The sequence below is a fragment of the Elgaria multicarinata genome, chromosome 23 (genome assembly GCF_023053635.1).
Source record: "Elgaria multicarinata webbii isolate HBS135686 ecotype San Diego chromosome 23, rElgMul1.1.pri, whole genome shotgun sequence".
Classification (NCBI taxonomy): Eukaryota; Metazoa; Chordata; class Lepidosauria; order Squamata; family Anguidae; genus Elgaria; species Elgaria multicarinata.
Genome location: NC_086193.1, coordinates 9,983,631 through 10,000,125, shown reverse-complemented (window position 1 = coordinate 10,000,125; position 16,495 = coordinate 9,983,631). Strand labels below are relative to the sequence as shown.

The 16,495-nt window shown below is 47.6% G+C and overlaps 1 protein-coding gene and 1 non-coding gene across 4 annotated transcripts in view; one reads left to right on the top strand and one right to left on the bottom strand.

Annotated features, from left to right (window-relative positions):
• Positions 1–4,553: 4,553 nt before the first annotated feature.
• Positions 4,554–4,660, bottom strand: LOC134413257 (U6 spliceosomal RNA). The gene has a single exon (XR_010026458.1). It is a non-coding gene; the product is annotated as a U6 spliceosomal RNA (small nuclear RNA).
• A 1,067-nt stretch (positions 4,661–5,727) lies between these two features.
• Positions 5,728–16,495, top strand: part of TMEM259 (transmembrane protein 259) — a 28,748-nt gene continuing 17,980 nt past the window's right edge. The window contains exons 1-3 of one of the 3 annotated variants that reach the window (XM_063146929.1): positions 5,728–5,787; positions 7,367–7,706; positions 14,911–15,189. In XM_063146929.1, coding sequence (XP_063002999.1) covers positions 7,485–7,706; positions 14,911–15,189 — 501 coding nt within the window. In that variant the 5' untranslated portion in view covers positions 5,728–5,787; positions 7,367–7,484. The other 2 variants (XM_063146930.1, XM_063146931.1) reach the window with 2 other exon arrangements.

Here is a 16,495-nt window from a genome sequence, read left to right as displayed (position 1 = left end):
GGTAACTGATTCCATTGTCGTACTGCTCTAACAGTCAGGAAGTTTTTCCTGATGTCCAGCCGGAATCTGGCTTCCTTTAACTTGAGTCCGTTATTCCGTGTCCTGCACTCTGGGAGGATAGAGAAGAGATTCTGGCCCTCCTCTGTGTGACAACCTTTCAAGTATTAGAAGAGTGCTATCATGTCTCCCCTCCATCTTCTCTTCTCCAGGCTAAACCTGCCCAGTTCTTTCAGTCTCTCTTAATAGGGCTTTGTTTCCACACCCCTGATCATCCTGGTTGCTCTCCTCTGAACACGCTCCAGCTTGTCTGCGTCTTTCTTGAATTGTGGAGCCCAGAACTGGACGCAACACTCTAGATGAGGCCTAACCAAGGCCATTCTTCTTCTTCTTCTTCTTCTTCTTCTTCTTCTTCTTCTTCTTCTTCTTCTTCTTCTTCTTCTTCTTCTTCTTCTTCAAAAGAGACTTCTCTCTCTATATATATAGGTGTGTTGCTTGAGGACTGAGCCTGCCTGCAGTGTGCTTGCTTCTGTGGCCTAATCCCTGCTCAAACTGTTAGTTAAAAAAATGATTTAAAAAAGAAGCAGTGCATTGACCCTTGACAGGAATTCGTGCTGTAAAAGCTATTCAGTGTGTATGTGTGTGTGTGTGAAAGAGAGAGAAAGAGATCAAGCCGGACTTCAGGAAAAACCTCCTGGCTATTAGAGCAGTATGACAATGGAACCAGTGACCTAGGGAGGTGGTGGGCTCTCCCGCACTAGAGGCCTTCAAGAGGCAGCTGGACAAGCATCTGTCAGGGATGCTTTAGGGTGGATGCAGAGGGTTGGACTTGATGGCCTTTTAGGCCCCTTCCAACTCTACTATCCTATGATTCTATGAGAGATGAGGACCATTGTCAGGGGTCAGCAAAGACTTACGGCTGAGCAGGGCCCATCCCTCCTGACACCTAAGACCCTCCACTCACCACCGCCATGTCCAGCCATCCCCTGGAGATGTTCATCAGCGGGGGAAAGTGGCCGGCACAGCTCTTTATAGAGCCGGCCAGACCCAAATGCCTGGCTCTGAGGGATCCTTCCTCAGAGCCAGGCATTGTGGAGACAGGAGAAGGTATCCCAGGAGACCGCCTGTGTCATGACTGATCTCCCAGGATACCTCTCCTCAGGAGCAGCTGCCTGTCCCCTGTTTAGCCAGAGCTAACAGAGCACAGGCGGACACTCCGGATGAGAGGTGTCCCGGGGAATTGCCCACAGCACAGACGATCACCTTGGACACTGCTCCAGTCTCCACAATGCCTGGCTCTGAGCAATACTCGAGGAGGCCTGACCAGTGCCGAATAGAGGCGAACCAGATTTGGAAGCGGTACGACTCGCGCGAAGTACTGGTTCTCCTCAATTCGGCACTCGTTCAGCTTCCTCTTGCGTGTGGTGCCCAGACAGGCTTTTGCAGAGCACGAAGAGCGCAAACGTTTCAGCTGCCTACCTTTGGATGGGGCCTTGCACCAGGGGACCCGGAACACGAGGTCGGTCCAAACCATTCGGGGTAACCTTGACGGTTCGGGTCGACCCAAACTGATAGGGACCATGGTAGCTGCTGTCGTCTTTTTGCAAAGGTAACGCTGGGATGTAGGATGACAGGAGAGGAGAACGTGGGCGAAAGAACGAACGATACAACAACCAGATGAAGGAGATGCAAACATCGTTTCTGGGACAACGAAAACACCTCTCCCTGGTACAAACCCGCCACGCCACCAAACAGACCTTGCAGCGCACGTAACTCTGTTTACAGGGGAACGGCATCATGTTTTCTTTGGCGGACGGGGAATGAATTAAAGGCCCGATGAAATGTATTTATTTATTGGATTTAAAAGCATTTCCTGGCGCCCTTTCAGGGCAGACGCCCTCACAAGGCGGCAGGCGACGATAAACTACACAAAAACAGGTCAAATATTAAAAGCGATAAAAACAATCACAATAAAACAGCAATTAAAAGCAATCAAATGAGGCTGAGCATATGGAAAGGAGGATCTTTAACAGTTGTAGAGAAAAGGGAATTTCAGCAGCATGCAGCACCTGGTGAAATCCCCTCTTCATCCCAACAGTTAAAGCTGCAGGAGCCCTGCCCTCTTTTGTATCTGGTCCCTCTGGTGAAAGAGGGCAGGGGTTCTGCAGCTTTAACTGTTGTGATGAAGGGGGGATTTCACCAAGTGCTGCAGGCTGAAATTCCGTTTTCTATACACCTGTTGAAGATGCAGGAGCCCTGACCTAGTAAAACCAGTTAATCCCACGAGAAAAAAAACATTGTTAGGAACTGTCATGAACTAGACATTTAAGTAATATTAATGGTGACGGTTCTCTCGAAACATTTTCTAAAATGGGGTAGATAATATTCCTGGAGATGCAAGGTACCAGAGACTATGACAACATACACATTATGGATTTTGCTGTTTGACGAGATTGCCAACGTGTTGACTGTGGTCACCTCCCTTGGTGCCTGCCAGGCTGCCTGCCCCAACTTTTTTAAAAAAACTGGAAGGCTGGCATAATGCAAAGTGAAACGTCAGCCTCTACCACCAGACATTTCATTCGGAGGCTTAGTATGGGCAGCAAGCCAGCTACTGAATGCCCGCAAGCAGGACCTGGGTGCAACAGCACCCTCCCACCCATGTTCCCCAGCGAATTACATAGGCTTACTGCCTTGAATACTGAAAAATCATGCAATTTGAACCGTCTTCCGCCCAAACGTGGAAGATGGAGCTGGATTAGAGCCGAGTTGGAATTGCACAGAAATTCATCCTCCTGGGCACAGAATTGAGGGCGATAAAGTTTCAGTTTCCTCTACGATAGTCCAAACTTACGAAATCCACCCCTCCAGAAGGTCATGGCCCCTTCCCTTTTCTCCCATTTACTGATGGTGGATTTGTGCAGTTTTTCTCCCATTTGAAAAGGCTGAAATGCCTCTCTTTATTTGTTTTAATTTATTTTTATTTATTATATTTATATACCGCCCCAAAGCCGAAGCTCTCTGGGCGGTTTACAAAGAGTTACTAGCACTAAGAGCTTTCAGCTAAAATATGCTGGGTTTTTTTTTTGTATTTTGGGTCTGTACCCCTTTTGCCTCTGAGCTTGCCCCCGTTCCTTTCCACCCTGCACACCCCTAAAACGTGGCCCTAGAAATCTTCACCGAAAATTGAACCCGGCTGAAAGGGGGCCCAACCCGTTGGCTAGTCACTATGGATTCAAAGCAGACCCTTCCCCACCACCCCAGTTTCGTAAACTATTCACACTCGTTCAATTGCCGAAGAGCAGCTCACCTCTTGTGGGGTGCTCCTTTCTCCGTCCTACAGCTCACCTCTTGCACAGCTGCCCTGAAGAACTGCTGGTTTGTTTAGTCCGGGGCGGCAAAAAAGCACATGTGAGGAGGAAAAGCAAAGCAAGGAAACGAGGTAATCGCTGAAGTCTCGAAGATGAGAGGAAGGTTTGATCGAGGCCATGCACTCCACGGTGGCAGGGAGACGGTTGCCAGGCGGGTCGGATCAGAGATTCTCATGGATTCCTCGCAATCCTGGCACCCACTGAACGGCTTTGGCCAATGCTCTCCTCCGAGATATTGTCTCCGCTGTGTTCAGACACACCAAGTAACTAAGCAATGAAGAGAGCAATGGGCTCCGACAGCCCAACCCATAAACCACAAGAAGGAAATCATGTTTAAATGTTCAATAAGAGCTTCACAGCGGCGAGTGGAGAAAAAGGGCCAGTTTAAAAGCGGGATGGTATTTGTTTGTTTTTCTGCAGGCAATAGCGAAGCTGCCAAGAAGGAGAAACAGGAGACTGTATAAAGGCAGGATCATCATCATCATCATTATTATTCACAGAATCATAGAATAGTAGAGTTGGAAGGGGCCTCTAAGGCCATCGAGTCCAACCCCCTGCTCAATGCAGGAATCCACCCTAAAGCATCCCTGACAGATGGTTGTCCAGCTGCCTCTCGAAGGCCTCTCGTGTGGGAGAGCCCACAACCTCCCTAGGTCACTGGTTCCATTGTCGTACTGCTCTAACCGTCGGGATGTTTTTCCTGATGTTTTGTTGTACTGCTCGAACAGTCAGGACATTTTTCCTGATGACCAGCCGGAATCGGGCTTCCTTTAACTTGAGCCCGTTATTCCGTGTCCTGCACTCTGGGAAGATCGAGAAGAGATCCTGGCCCTCCTCTGTGTGACCACCTTTCAAGTATTTGAAGAGTGCTCTATGTTATTATCTGTAAAGACGGAACCCTCCCAAGTCTGCGCAGAAACTTGAAACACTACAAAACGTATGCAAAACAAATGCAATATAAAATGCAGTATGAAAGCAACGAGTCGATAAAAGCAGCAGCCTTCAGACTGAAGAAAAGAAGCGTCTTCAGTGTTCTTTTCCACAGTGTGGGGCCACCACCACAAAAGGCCCTGTCCTTTGCACTTACCAGTCCAATTGCCATAATAGAAATACTAATAACAGCAATAACAACACAGCCCTTGTTGGTTCATTATTGCCTGCAAGGGAAGATGGGGCAATTACCAGCAAAATATGGAACGCTTCACGAATTTGCGTGTCATCCTTGCGCAGGGGCCATGCTAATCTTCTCTGTATCGTTCCAATTTTAGTATATGTGCTGCCGAAGCGAGCACAAACTCCCGTCTTATTCAAGTGCTATATATACCTCTCACTACAAGAATTCTTCTAGGATATGGCGTCCAACCAACAGTTTTTATTTCCTTTGCAACTGTCTTCTGTACCGTTGGGAGTAACAGAAACCATTCTATCTTTTCTCTCACGGACTGATTTTTTTAAGAAATAGAAGCAAAATATCAGAAGCGACAAGAACTTGCATGATGGTGCATGATGGGAAGAGTCGTATGGTAATGAACGGGCTTTGCGTTGGGAGGGGGAGTGCGGACTTCAGGACAAAGAGGTGGACAAATGAGTTCTGCTTACAGCTTCATCACTTCCGGTTCCCATTTCACTTCTGGGCAGCCTCCATGTTCGGTCCAAGAATGATAAGAATCGCATGAAAAATCGGTCTCTCCACCCAGTTCCATCATATTATTATTATTATTGTTATTATTATTATTATTGTTATTATTATTATTATTATTATTATTATCTGTTGCTTTTAATAATAAACACCACTATAACAGGCTTCTCCCAAGCCAATGCCTTATCAGGATAGGCAGACAGTCAACTGGTAGAGCTAGGCATTCAATGGAGCGGGAGAGAGAGAAAAGATGATGATGATGAAGAAGAAGAAGAAGAAGAAAAAGAAAAAGAAGTTGTTTCCTATTTTTGAACATTTTCCCGACATGACTATCAAGTTTTAAAAAAGAGAGAGAAATAAATGGTATGTTTTAATCCCTTTTAATGTGTATTTTATATCATATTTTCATACTGTTTGTTTTAGACTTTGAATTGTTTTAGTTTTTGTGAATATAAAAATGCAATAAATAATAATAATAATAATAATAATAATAATAATAATAATAATAATAATAATAATCGTCAATCAGGAACCGCAAGTGTGACAAAAATCCTCACCTCGACCGGACCCCCTTTGGCCCGGAGTGAGACGCGCGCTGCCTTTTCTTTCCCAGAATCCTTTTCAGCGTGGAGCGCTCGCTCCTTTCCCCTCTTCCCCCCTCCCTCCCTCCCTTCCGCTGCTGACGTCATCACCGCGGCCGGAGGAGGAGGAGGAAGAGAGGGAAGGAACCAGCCAAACAAAATGGCGGCGGCCCTGGCGGACGCGAAGGGGGACTGAGAGGTGGCTGAACTCCGGGCACGGGCCGCTCCCTCGCCGGCCCCCCGTCAGCGGAGAGGTCTTGAGGAGCCGGGGGGAGGCAGAAGCCGGCGCAGCCCCACTCGGGGCTGCCCCCTTATCTTTTTTTTTTGTGGGGGGTGCCATTCCTCCTCCTCCCTAGCCTGGTTCTCCTACACCCCCCTTTCCTCTCTTTATTGCAAACTCTGGGGTGGCTTCACACCCGACTAGGCCCATTTGGGGGTGGGGGTGTCTGTGTGTGTCCTTCTCCCTCCCTAAAGGCTCTTGACCTCCCTCTTGGGGGCCTCTTGGAGGGGGGACTCCTGCCCCCCCTTTTCAAACGGGAAGGGGTCTAGGTGTGTGTTTTGGGGGGCTCTCTCTCTTACACCTCTGGCTTCCCACTGGAAAGCCCCCCCCATTTCTTACCCCCATCCCAGACTGCGGCCTTTGAGGTGGGCATTTCCTCCTCCCTCCCTTCTTCCCCCCCCCAAATTTTATTCTTCTGCCCAATCTTCTCCTCCTGCCTGGATTGTGCCCATCCAGTTTTGCAGCTGGGCGTCCTCCCCCCCCCCATTTTAAGTGAGGGGCTGCAAGGCCCTTCCCCAGTTCTAGGCTTTTTGAGGTAGGGATTTAAAAAAAACCCGTTTCCTCCCCTCTTTTTGATCCCTTTCTGCCCCCCCCTGCAACATTGCGGGACTTGACAACCCCCTCAATTAAAGGAAGGGGTTGTAACACTTCCAGCCTCCTCCATCTGCTTCCCCCCAGGTTGGGGGTGCTTTGAGGTTAGCCGTCTCCCCCTTTCCCTCCCCTTCTGCTTCTTTTTGTTAAAACAAAAACAAAAAAAGTCTCCTTTTTCTGCTCTAGATCGTGGCCTGTACAACTTTGTGGTTTGGCAACCCGAATATTTCCGTAAAGGTTTTATCACCATCCAGACCACCTCGCATGTTGGGGGCTTGGCTGCGTAATCCCCACCTGACCTTTTGGTTATTTTTAAAAAACTAAAACAACTACATACCTTGACTTTTAGGCTTATCCTCCCCCCCAACCCCCCCCCCCCCAATCGTAGTTTGGATTCCATCCATGAGACTGACACCCTTTTAAAACGTCTAAATCCCTTCCAAGGCACTGATTCTAACACACACACACACACACCCGTCCATTTTGGGGGTAGCTCTTTCACAGCTCAAGACCAGTCCTATATATGGTTGCCTTTTTTCCTCTTTGGGGGAATCTGCTTCTTACCTCCTGTGCCCCCCTTTCTCTGCCCATATCCCACCTGCGGACAATTAATTTCCACCCCCTTCCTGTCTTAATGCTTGGAAAAAAAAACCCCAGCTTTGCTTATTTCCGTTTATGAAGCTTAAGAGCACCCCACTGACTTAGGGGGCTGCGTCCATCTGGGGTGGCCCTCCCACCTACACGACTTTCAGCTGCTTTGAAAGCTATTGAAACTTTCCCGTGAAGGACCATTTTCCTGACTGTGGGTTATTCTGTTCCGGACTAGCATATCTTCTTGTTTTCCTTGTGGTGGGTTAGAGTGACTCTCTTATTTTTCCTCCTTATTGGGTGTGCCTTCTCTGATCAGAGTGAAAATTGGTCTGCACCCCAAAACTGAATTTTCACGGGCCCGGCTGTCATCGAAACCCCCTTTCGCAGAAGGACGCTAGGAACTGCCATCTCACCCACACCCCAAGACGCTCAGGATGTCAGACAATCAACCCAACCATCACCATCACCCCATGAACAATGTCGGGGGAGGCCCCCCTGCAGGGAATAACCGAGGAGTCCGCACCCTCAACCAGAACCCTCTTATCAACGTACGCGACCGACTCTTCCATGCGCTTTTCTTCAAGATGGCCGTCACTTACGCCCGCCTTTTCCCGCCGTCCTTCCGTCGGATTTTTGAGTTCTTCGTACTCCTCAAGGTAAATGGGGAGGTGGGCATATGGGGCAGGGCATTTTCTCTTCTACACCCGTTCCCTAGTACTTAAAATTCCAAGCCTATTTCGCATTACTTGGGTACTTAGCTGGGCTTACAAGAAAGTTCACAAAATTTAAGGACGGGACAGGACATGGTTTGCCCGCATGGAACTGTTTTAATCATTTAAGGCATAGATGCCGTTAAGAGAGAAGGAGCGCACTGAATTCTCTTCCAGTTTTACGAAACCTTTTCTGGTCAGCTGTGGACGATGGTTAATCACCAATAGGGACTAGGTATTCAAAATTAGGCAGTAGGTACCAGATGTTTTGGACTTCCAATTCCAGAAGACCCTGCTAGTAGGATCAGTGCTCCGGAATATTTGGAGTTTTTTATTTATTTATTTATTGCATTTCTATCCCGCCCAATAGCCAAAGCTCTCTGGGCAGTTTACAAAATTAAGACAATTCAAAACAAAACAACAGTATAAAACCATAATATAAAATACAATATAAAAGCACAACCAAGATAAAAACAGCAGCAATGCAAAAATACAAATTTAAAAGAGCAAAGTTAAAATTAATTTATAGACTGTTAAAATACTGAGAGAATAAAAAGGTCTAAAAGAATATAATGTAGGTGCCAAGCGAACCTCTGTAGGGAACTTGTTCTGCAGCCGGGGTGCCACAGCAGAGAAGGCCCTGCTCCTGGTAGCCACCTGCCATCTGCCTCCCTTCCTTTGGCAGGGGCTCACGAAGAAGGACCCCTGAGGATGACCTTAGGGTCCTGGCAGGTCCATATGGGAGGAGGCGTTCCTTCAGATAGCCTGGCCCCAAGCTGTTTAGGGCTTTGAATGTTAATACCAGCACTTTGAATCGGACTGGCAGCCAATAAAGTTGGAAAAGGACTGGTCTCATCAGCCAGTCCCTGTTAGTAACCGTGTCCTAAACATCTGGAGATCTATTTTCTTCCTGCTCTAAGAGCACATTAGAAATAAATAAGATTGCTTGCTTGCTTCAAGGCTTTGAAATGATTTTTAACACCACCTTAACAGTCCATATGCTATAGCATTCTTTTTTTAAAAAAATATATTAACGCATAATGTTTTACAATGTATTCCAAGTGGACAGAGCTCTTTGCATGACCTCTTTAATCTTCACAAGAGCCCTGTAAGGTGGGTCATTATTATTTTCCTCATTTTGCATGATGACTCAGAAGAAGTAAATCCCATTAAATATAACGGGCTTGCTCTCAGGTAAATGGGTATAGGATTACAGCTGCAAGTTGCATTCCTATGCTTGTTTCGACAGGAAAAAAAATGTTTTCAATCTATCTAAACGTGCCTGGGGCTGTGCCCTAGGTGAACTTTGTCGCTAAAAAGGCTTGCGATTTCTAAAAACTTAGTTCAGGATATCTTGCTGTGTCACGAATGCTAAGATGGATGCAGCTGTTTGAGCGCTTGGTTTGCATGCAAAATCTCTGGCACGTCCAGGAGAGCTGGGAAACCCCTTTGTCAGACACCTTGGAGAACTTCTGGCACCTCCAGATGCTGGACTCCGATTCCCATCACCCCTGGTCATTGGAGAGGGTGACTGTGGCTGATAGCAGTTGGGAATCCGACCACATCTGGAAGGCCGTGGGTGCCCCAGCCCTGTCTCCGAGGGGACTGAAATTGACGGCTTGTGGCCTGATTCGGTCGAAGGCAGCATTGACATGTTAGGCATTTTAAGAAAAGGAATTGAGAATAGAATGGCCAGGATCGCACAAATCGATGGTGTGACCACACTTAGAATACTGTGGACAGTTCTGGACACCAGACCTAAAAAAGGATATTATAGAGCTGGAAAAAGGGCAGAAAAGGACAACGAAAATGATTAAGGGGCTGGAACATCTCCCCTACGAGGGAAGGTTACAACAACTGGGATTGTTTAGCTTGGGAAAAAGGAGGCTAAGGGGAGACATGACAGAGGTGGACAAAATGATGCCTGGTATGGAGAACGTGGACAGGGAGGCATTTTTCTCCCTCTCTCAAAATACTAGAACCCAATGGGGTCCTCCCATGAAGCTGATCGGTGGGAGATCCAGGACAAATAAAAGGAAGGACTTCTTCATACAGCGCAGAGTTAAATTATGGAACTCACTACCACAAGATGTAGTGATTGGATGGCTTGAAAAGGGGGTTGGATCAGTTCCTGGAGGCGAAGGCTATCCATGGCTATTAGCCCTGATGGTTGGTTGTGTGCTATCTCCAGTATTCGAGGCAGTAAGCCTGGGTGCACCCTTTGCTGGGGAACATGGGGGGGAGGGTGCTGTTGCACCATGTCCTGCTTGTTCTGGCTGGTTGGCCACTGTGTGAACAGAGTGCTGGACTAGATGGACCCTTGGTCTGATCCAGCGAGACACTGTTATGTTCTTATGACATGATAATTAAGCAACAGCTGCTGTCTTAGCTGGATTCCTTGTGGGCTAGCAGCTTGACTCCGTGGTTAAACATCCCTTACCTTTATGAAGGTTCTAATGTCCGACCGAAATCTCCCCTCCCGTATCTTAAGCCCATTAGATCTTGTCCTATTCCGTGGGGAAGGGGACTTTGGTGTCTTCACTGTGACCGGGCTTTGAGCACAGCTGTCGTGTCTCAACTCCCCCCACTTCCTCCCCACCCCCTCCTCCCCCCATCCGCCTTTCAAAATGGATGGGGTTTAGGGCAACTCCCTCCCGCCCTCATCTCTGCGCTGAGAAATCCGACAAGCAGTAAGCTTGCACAGATTCTGCTATTCCGCAAACCGAACGGGCCCAAACCCTTCCAGACGACTTCTAATTAAATCTTAGCTACAAAACTACATGATTCCCTGGCATCACGCCCTGTGATCACCTCAATCTGTTCCTTTCGTTGTCCTTCCTGCCCCCTAAGAAAAAGGCCAACTGATGGTGCTGTTGAATGAAACGCCGGTGGTCAACCTGTTTGAGGGTTCCCCAGATAGTCAAGTGTTTCCTGGAGTTTTTTCCCCCCATCCTAAAAGCGCTCTCCTAACGCTTAGTGAAATTTCTCTCCTAACGCTCGGTGGCCTGTATTTTTCGCTCTGCCCCTTCTCCCTTCAGACCTACCCACCACGGGAATGCGGGTCCCAAGAGCTTTTGGGGGTAAAAGAGGTTCAGCGTTCCTGCGTTAAAATGTGCTGTTAAATAAAAGGATTGTGCAGTGACCTTAATCCTTTTATTGCTACCTTATCTCTGGGGAGTTCTCCGGTCCGCCTATCTGATACAGTGGTTTCATGGTTTAGCTCAAGTTCCAATCTTTCCTGTGACTCCCTGGGCTGCTAGATTTCTCAATAGCGTGGGGTGAAGGAGATCTCTTCCCACCCCCCCGCCCTCGTTTCAACGGGTGTTTTTTCGAGTCCTCAGGAGTGATGGGCAGGGGTCAGTGGAGGCTGGTGTCTCCCATGGCAGCGCGGCAGGGAATCCGCTCCAGGTTTCAGTCAGGAGCTTCTTATTTATTTCTTATTTATTTATTACATTTTTATGCTGCCCAATAGCTGAAGCTTTCTGGGCGGTTCACAAAAATTAGAACCATAAAAAAGCATAACCGTCTAAAAACACAAATACAAAAATACAATATAAAAACACATCCAGGATAAAACCACACAGCAGAAATTGATACAGGTTAAAAATACGGAATTAAAACAGCAAAATTTAAATTTAAGTTGAATTAGGTGTTAAAATACTGAGAAAATAAAAAGGTCTTCAGCTGGTGATGGAAGGAGTACAGTGTAGGCGCCAGGCGAACCTCTCTGGGGAGCTCGTTCCACAGCCAGGGTGCCACAGCAGAGAAGGCCCTGCTTCTAATAGCCACCTGCCTCACTTCCTTGGGCAGGGGCTCACGGAGAAGGACCCCTGTGGATGATCTTAAGGTCTGGGCAGGCACATATGGGGGGCGTTCTAACGGTTCTGGATGGGATTGCACTCACCCTGAAGGAGCAGGTTTGTAGCTTGGGGGTTCTTTTAGATCCATCATTGTCACTGGAGGCTCAGGTGACCTCAGTGGCGCGGAGTGCCTTCTACAAGCTCCGGTTGGTGGCCCAGCTACGCCCCTATCTAGACAGGGATAACTTGGCTTCAGTTGTCCATGCTCTGGAAACCTCCAAGTTAGATTACCGCAATGCACTCTACGTAGGGCTGCCTTTGAAGACGGTTCGGAAGCTACAGCTCGTGAAAAATGCAGTAGCCAGATTGATTTCGGGAACCAGAAGGTTCAACCATATAACACCTGGTCTGGTCCGCTTGCACTGGCTTCCTGTATGTTTCAGATTCATAGAATCATAGAATAGCAGAGTTGGAAGGGGCCTACAAGGCCATCGAGTCCAACCCCCTGCTCAGTGCAGGAATCCACCCTAAAGCATCCCTGACAGATGGTTGTCCAGCTGCCTCTTGAAGGCCTCTAGTGTGGGAGAGTCATTCAATTCAAGGTGCTGGTTTTGACCTATAAAGCCTTACATGGCTTGGGACCACAATACCTGACGGAACGCCTCTCCCGACGTGAATATGCCCAGTCACTACGTTCAACATCTAAGGTCCTCCTCCGGGTGCCTACTCCGAGAGAGGCTCGGATTGTGGCAACGAGGAACAGGGCCTTTTCAGTGGTGGCCCCCAGACTATGGAACGATCTCCCTGATGAGGCTCGCCTGGCACCAACGCTGCTATCTTTCCGGCGCCAGATTAAGACTTTCCTCTTTGGCCAGGCATTTGGCAGCACATCTTAATCACCCACATGTATATTTTTAACGGTTTTTAATGCTTTATGTATGTATGTTCTGCGTTTTAGAATTTTACATTTTGTATACTCGTTTTTATCTCAATTTTAGAATTTCTGTAAACCGCCCAGAGAGCTCTAGCTATGGGGGTGGTATATAAGTGTAATAAATAAATATGGGAGGAGGCGTTCATTCAAATAACCTGGCCCTAAGCCGTTTAGGGCTTTGAATGTTAATACCAGCACTTTGAATCGGGCCCGGACCTGGACTGGCAGCCAATGAAGTTGTAAAAGGACTGGCGTAATGTGATCTCGCCGGCCAGTCCCTGTTAGTAAACGGGCTGCCCTGTTTTGTACCAGCTGAAGCTTCCGGACCGTTTTCAAAGGCAGCCCCACGTATAACGCATTGCAGTAATCCAAGCAAGAGGTTATCAGAGCATGGATCACTGTAGCGAGGCTATAGTTCTCTAGAGTTCTGACTAAAACCCGGAATGGATTCACCTCCCCACTGACGTTTGAGCCGCCAGCCTTAAGCAGCCAAGGTGATAGTTTAGAGAGGAAGAGCTCCTGCACGTGAGGAATCCACCACTCTCTGTGGAGAATACCGCTGGATAGGGGCCTTGATTGACACTGCAATCATGACGCCGCAAGACGGCTCCCGCCTGAGACGGTTTGCTTGGCTCAGCTCCGGGAACTTTAAAAATCGAATCGTAATTTGATTTCAAATATTTCATCTCTCCCGCTTTTGAATAAAAGCCTGTGAGGCCTTTCCCTGAAAAACAACAACAACAATGATCATTAAATTCATTGAATAAAAGTATAAAACACAAAAGCACGCACACACACACGGCCACAGTAAAAAAGAGCCAGTGATGGGTGCATTTTTTATAAACATTTTTTAATTGGATTCTTATTTTAAAAAGAACATTTCCGTTAAATTTTCTCATGGGAGTCAAAGCAACTTGCTAATATCACAGCCAATGACTTGATAACGGGAGGTGGGGAAATTATTTATTTATTTATAGTAGTTTTATGCTGCTCAAATTCCAAGCCTATTTCGCATTACTTGAGTACTTAGCCGGGCTTACAAGAAAGACCACAACATTTAAGGACGGGACAGGACGCTGTTTGCCCGCATGGAACTGTTTTAATCATTTATGGCGTAGATGCCCTAAGAGAGAAGGAGGCCACTGAATTCTCTTCCAGTTTTACGAAAGCTTTTCTGGTCAGCTGTGGACGATGGTTAATCACCAATGGGGACTATTTATTTATATTTATTTATTATTTATTACACTTATATACCGCTCCCATAGCCAGAGCTCTCTGGGCGGTTTACAGAAATTCTAAAATTGAGATAAAAACAAGTATACAAAATTTAAAATTCTAAAACACAGAACATACACACATAAAGCATTAAAAACCATTAAAAAAACCTAAACATGCGGGTGATTAAGATGTGCTGCCATATGCCTGGGCAAAGAGTAAAGTCTTAACCTGGCGCCGGAAAGATAGCGTTGGTGCCAGGCGAGCCTCGTCAGGGAGATCATTCCACATTCTGGGGGCCACCACTGAAAAGGCCTTGTCCCTCGTTGCCACACTCTGAGCCTCTCTCGGAGTAGGCACCCGGAGGAGGACCTTAGATGTTGAACGTAGTGACTGGGTATATTCACGTCGGGAGAGGGGTTCTGTCAGGTATTGTGGTCCCAAGCTGTGTAAGGCTTTATAGGTCAAAAAGACTTTATAGGTGTAGTGTGGGAGGCCTCTTGAAGGCCTCCCACACTAGAGGCCTTCAAGAGGCAGCTGGACAAGCATCTGTCGGGGATGCTTTAGGGTGGATTCCTGCATTGAGCAGGGGGTTGGACTTGATGGCCTTGTAGGCCCCTTCCAACTCTGCTATTCTATGATTCTATGAACCAGCACCTTGAATTGGGCTTGGAAACATACAGGCAGCCAGTGCAAGCGGACCAGAGCAGGTGTTATATGGTCGAACCTTCTGGTTCCCGAAATCAATCTGGCTGCTGCATTTTGCACGAGCTGCAGCTTCCGAACCGTCTTCAAAGGCAGCCCTACGTAGAGTGCATTGCGGTAATCTAACTTGGAGGTTACCACAGCGTGGACAACTGAAGCCAGGTTCAGGTTCTGTCTAGATTGGGGCGTAGCTGGGCCACCAACCGGCATTAGGTAGGTATTGGGTAGGTAGGCATTAGGCATTAGGTAGGTAGCTGACCAGATGTTTGGGACTTCCAATTCCAGAAGACCCTGCTAGCATGGTCAGTGCTCAGGAATGCTTGGAGCCAAGTCCGAAACATCTGGAGATCTATTTTCTTCCTGCTCTCAGAGCACATTAGAAATAAATAAGATTGCTTGCTTGCTTCAAGGTTTTGGAGCGATTTTTAACACCACCTTAACCGTGCATATCCTATAGCCGTGCACCCACCCCCTGCCTCTTTGCCCCCCCTCCCAGGCTCTCTTCGTGCTCTTCATCCTGGCCTACATCCACATTGCCTTCTCCCGCTCGCCCATCAACTGCCTGGAGCATGTGCGGGACAAGTGGCCGCGGGACGGCATTCTACGGGTCGAGATCCAGCGCAACTCCAGCCGCGCCCCCATCTTCCTCCAGTTCTGCGAGGGCGACCGGTTCCCGGGCATGGTCGTCGAGACGCCGGCCGGGGAGGAGGAGGAGGAGGAGGAGGAGGAGGAGGAAGAGATGACCGTGGAGATGTTCGAAAACAGCTCCGTCAAGGTACGAAGTGGGGCGCTCTGGCCGTGCCCCGCGCCTTTTCCCGTGCTTTTTCGCACCCCCTTATTTCGGGAGACCTCCTCGGACACAGTGCAGCACGGGGATGTAAGAGAAGCTGGGCTGTTTTATTTCTCTTTTATTTTCTCTCCCGCCTAAGATCGAAAGCTCTTCTAAATGCATCGGGCTACGATTTCATCGAATCACAGAGCTGAGTTTGACGGTGGCCGTGGTGATACTGTCGGTTGTTTTGCTCTGATTCCTCCAAATTCTCTGCGCCCAGCATCAAGGAATCTGCCATCTTTAAATCATTCCCTAAATCCTCATCCCCTGCGAGGGAACGGGAGCAAAGTCCGTTAAGGGCTTGAGAGACAAAATTAACGGCTTGAGTTGCTTAAACGAAAGCTGGCACCGGGGATGCCCGGGATCTCCCTGCTGACCGAATCCGCTTAATTTAGGTCTTAATTCCATTAAATTTTCTCCTTTATCCATTCCGTTGCGGGTAACCCGAGAAGGGGATTAAATAAACCGGTGGAGCCGTACCGATCAGTATTTATGGTGCTAAAACGATACTAATAGTGGTTGTATTTGTTAGTAGACCTAACTCACAGGGTGCCAGCCAGACATCCGGGCCCTTTTTCACAGTACTCTATTCCATAGCCACCCTCCACTCCTTCCAAAAGACAGCTAGCTTTCTGTGGTCGGTGAACATGCCCAGTCCTCATTGGCTGTTCCCCCCCCTCACCCCGCCTTTTAGCATCCCCCCCCCCCATATGAAGTTTTTTTGTACTTCTGCAAACCTTTTGTGCACGGATTTCAACTGGTGGGCACCTTTGGGAATTTGAGGAGCTGCTCTAGGGCGCCACCACAAAATGGCTCCCATAGAGGATGTGGCTAGTTACGTAATGCCTAACTAGCCAAGAGTAGAGACGTAAAATTTCTGGAAATTTTGAAGCCATGGAGAAGCCATGGAGCCACCCTGGGGGAAAAAACCTGGATTATTTTATTTTTTTGCGGGGGGAATTGAAAATATTTTTGCAATGTTAGCACTTTTTACAGATTGAAAGTCACTTTTTTTACTTTGGGAACATAAAATGGAATTATGTCCAAGTTGGTTTGGCATAAAGTCAACACATTTGGGATCTTAAAAGTACAGTGTATTCAAACTATTACTACAAATCAAATTTACTTTTTTTTTTTTAAAAAAAAAAGTTTACTTCTTCTTTTTTTGGTAACCAATGTTGCTCCAAGCTCCTGAATTGTAAAGAACGCCTGAACTGTAAGGAACCTCTTTGGTTTTGCCAGTTTATGA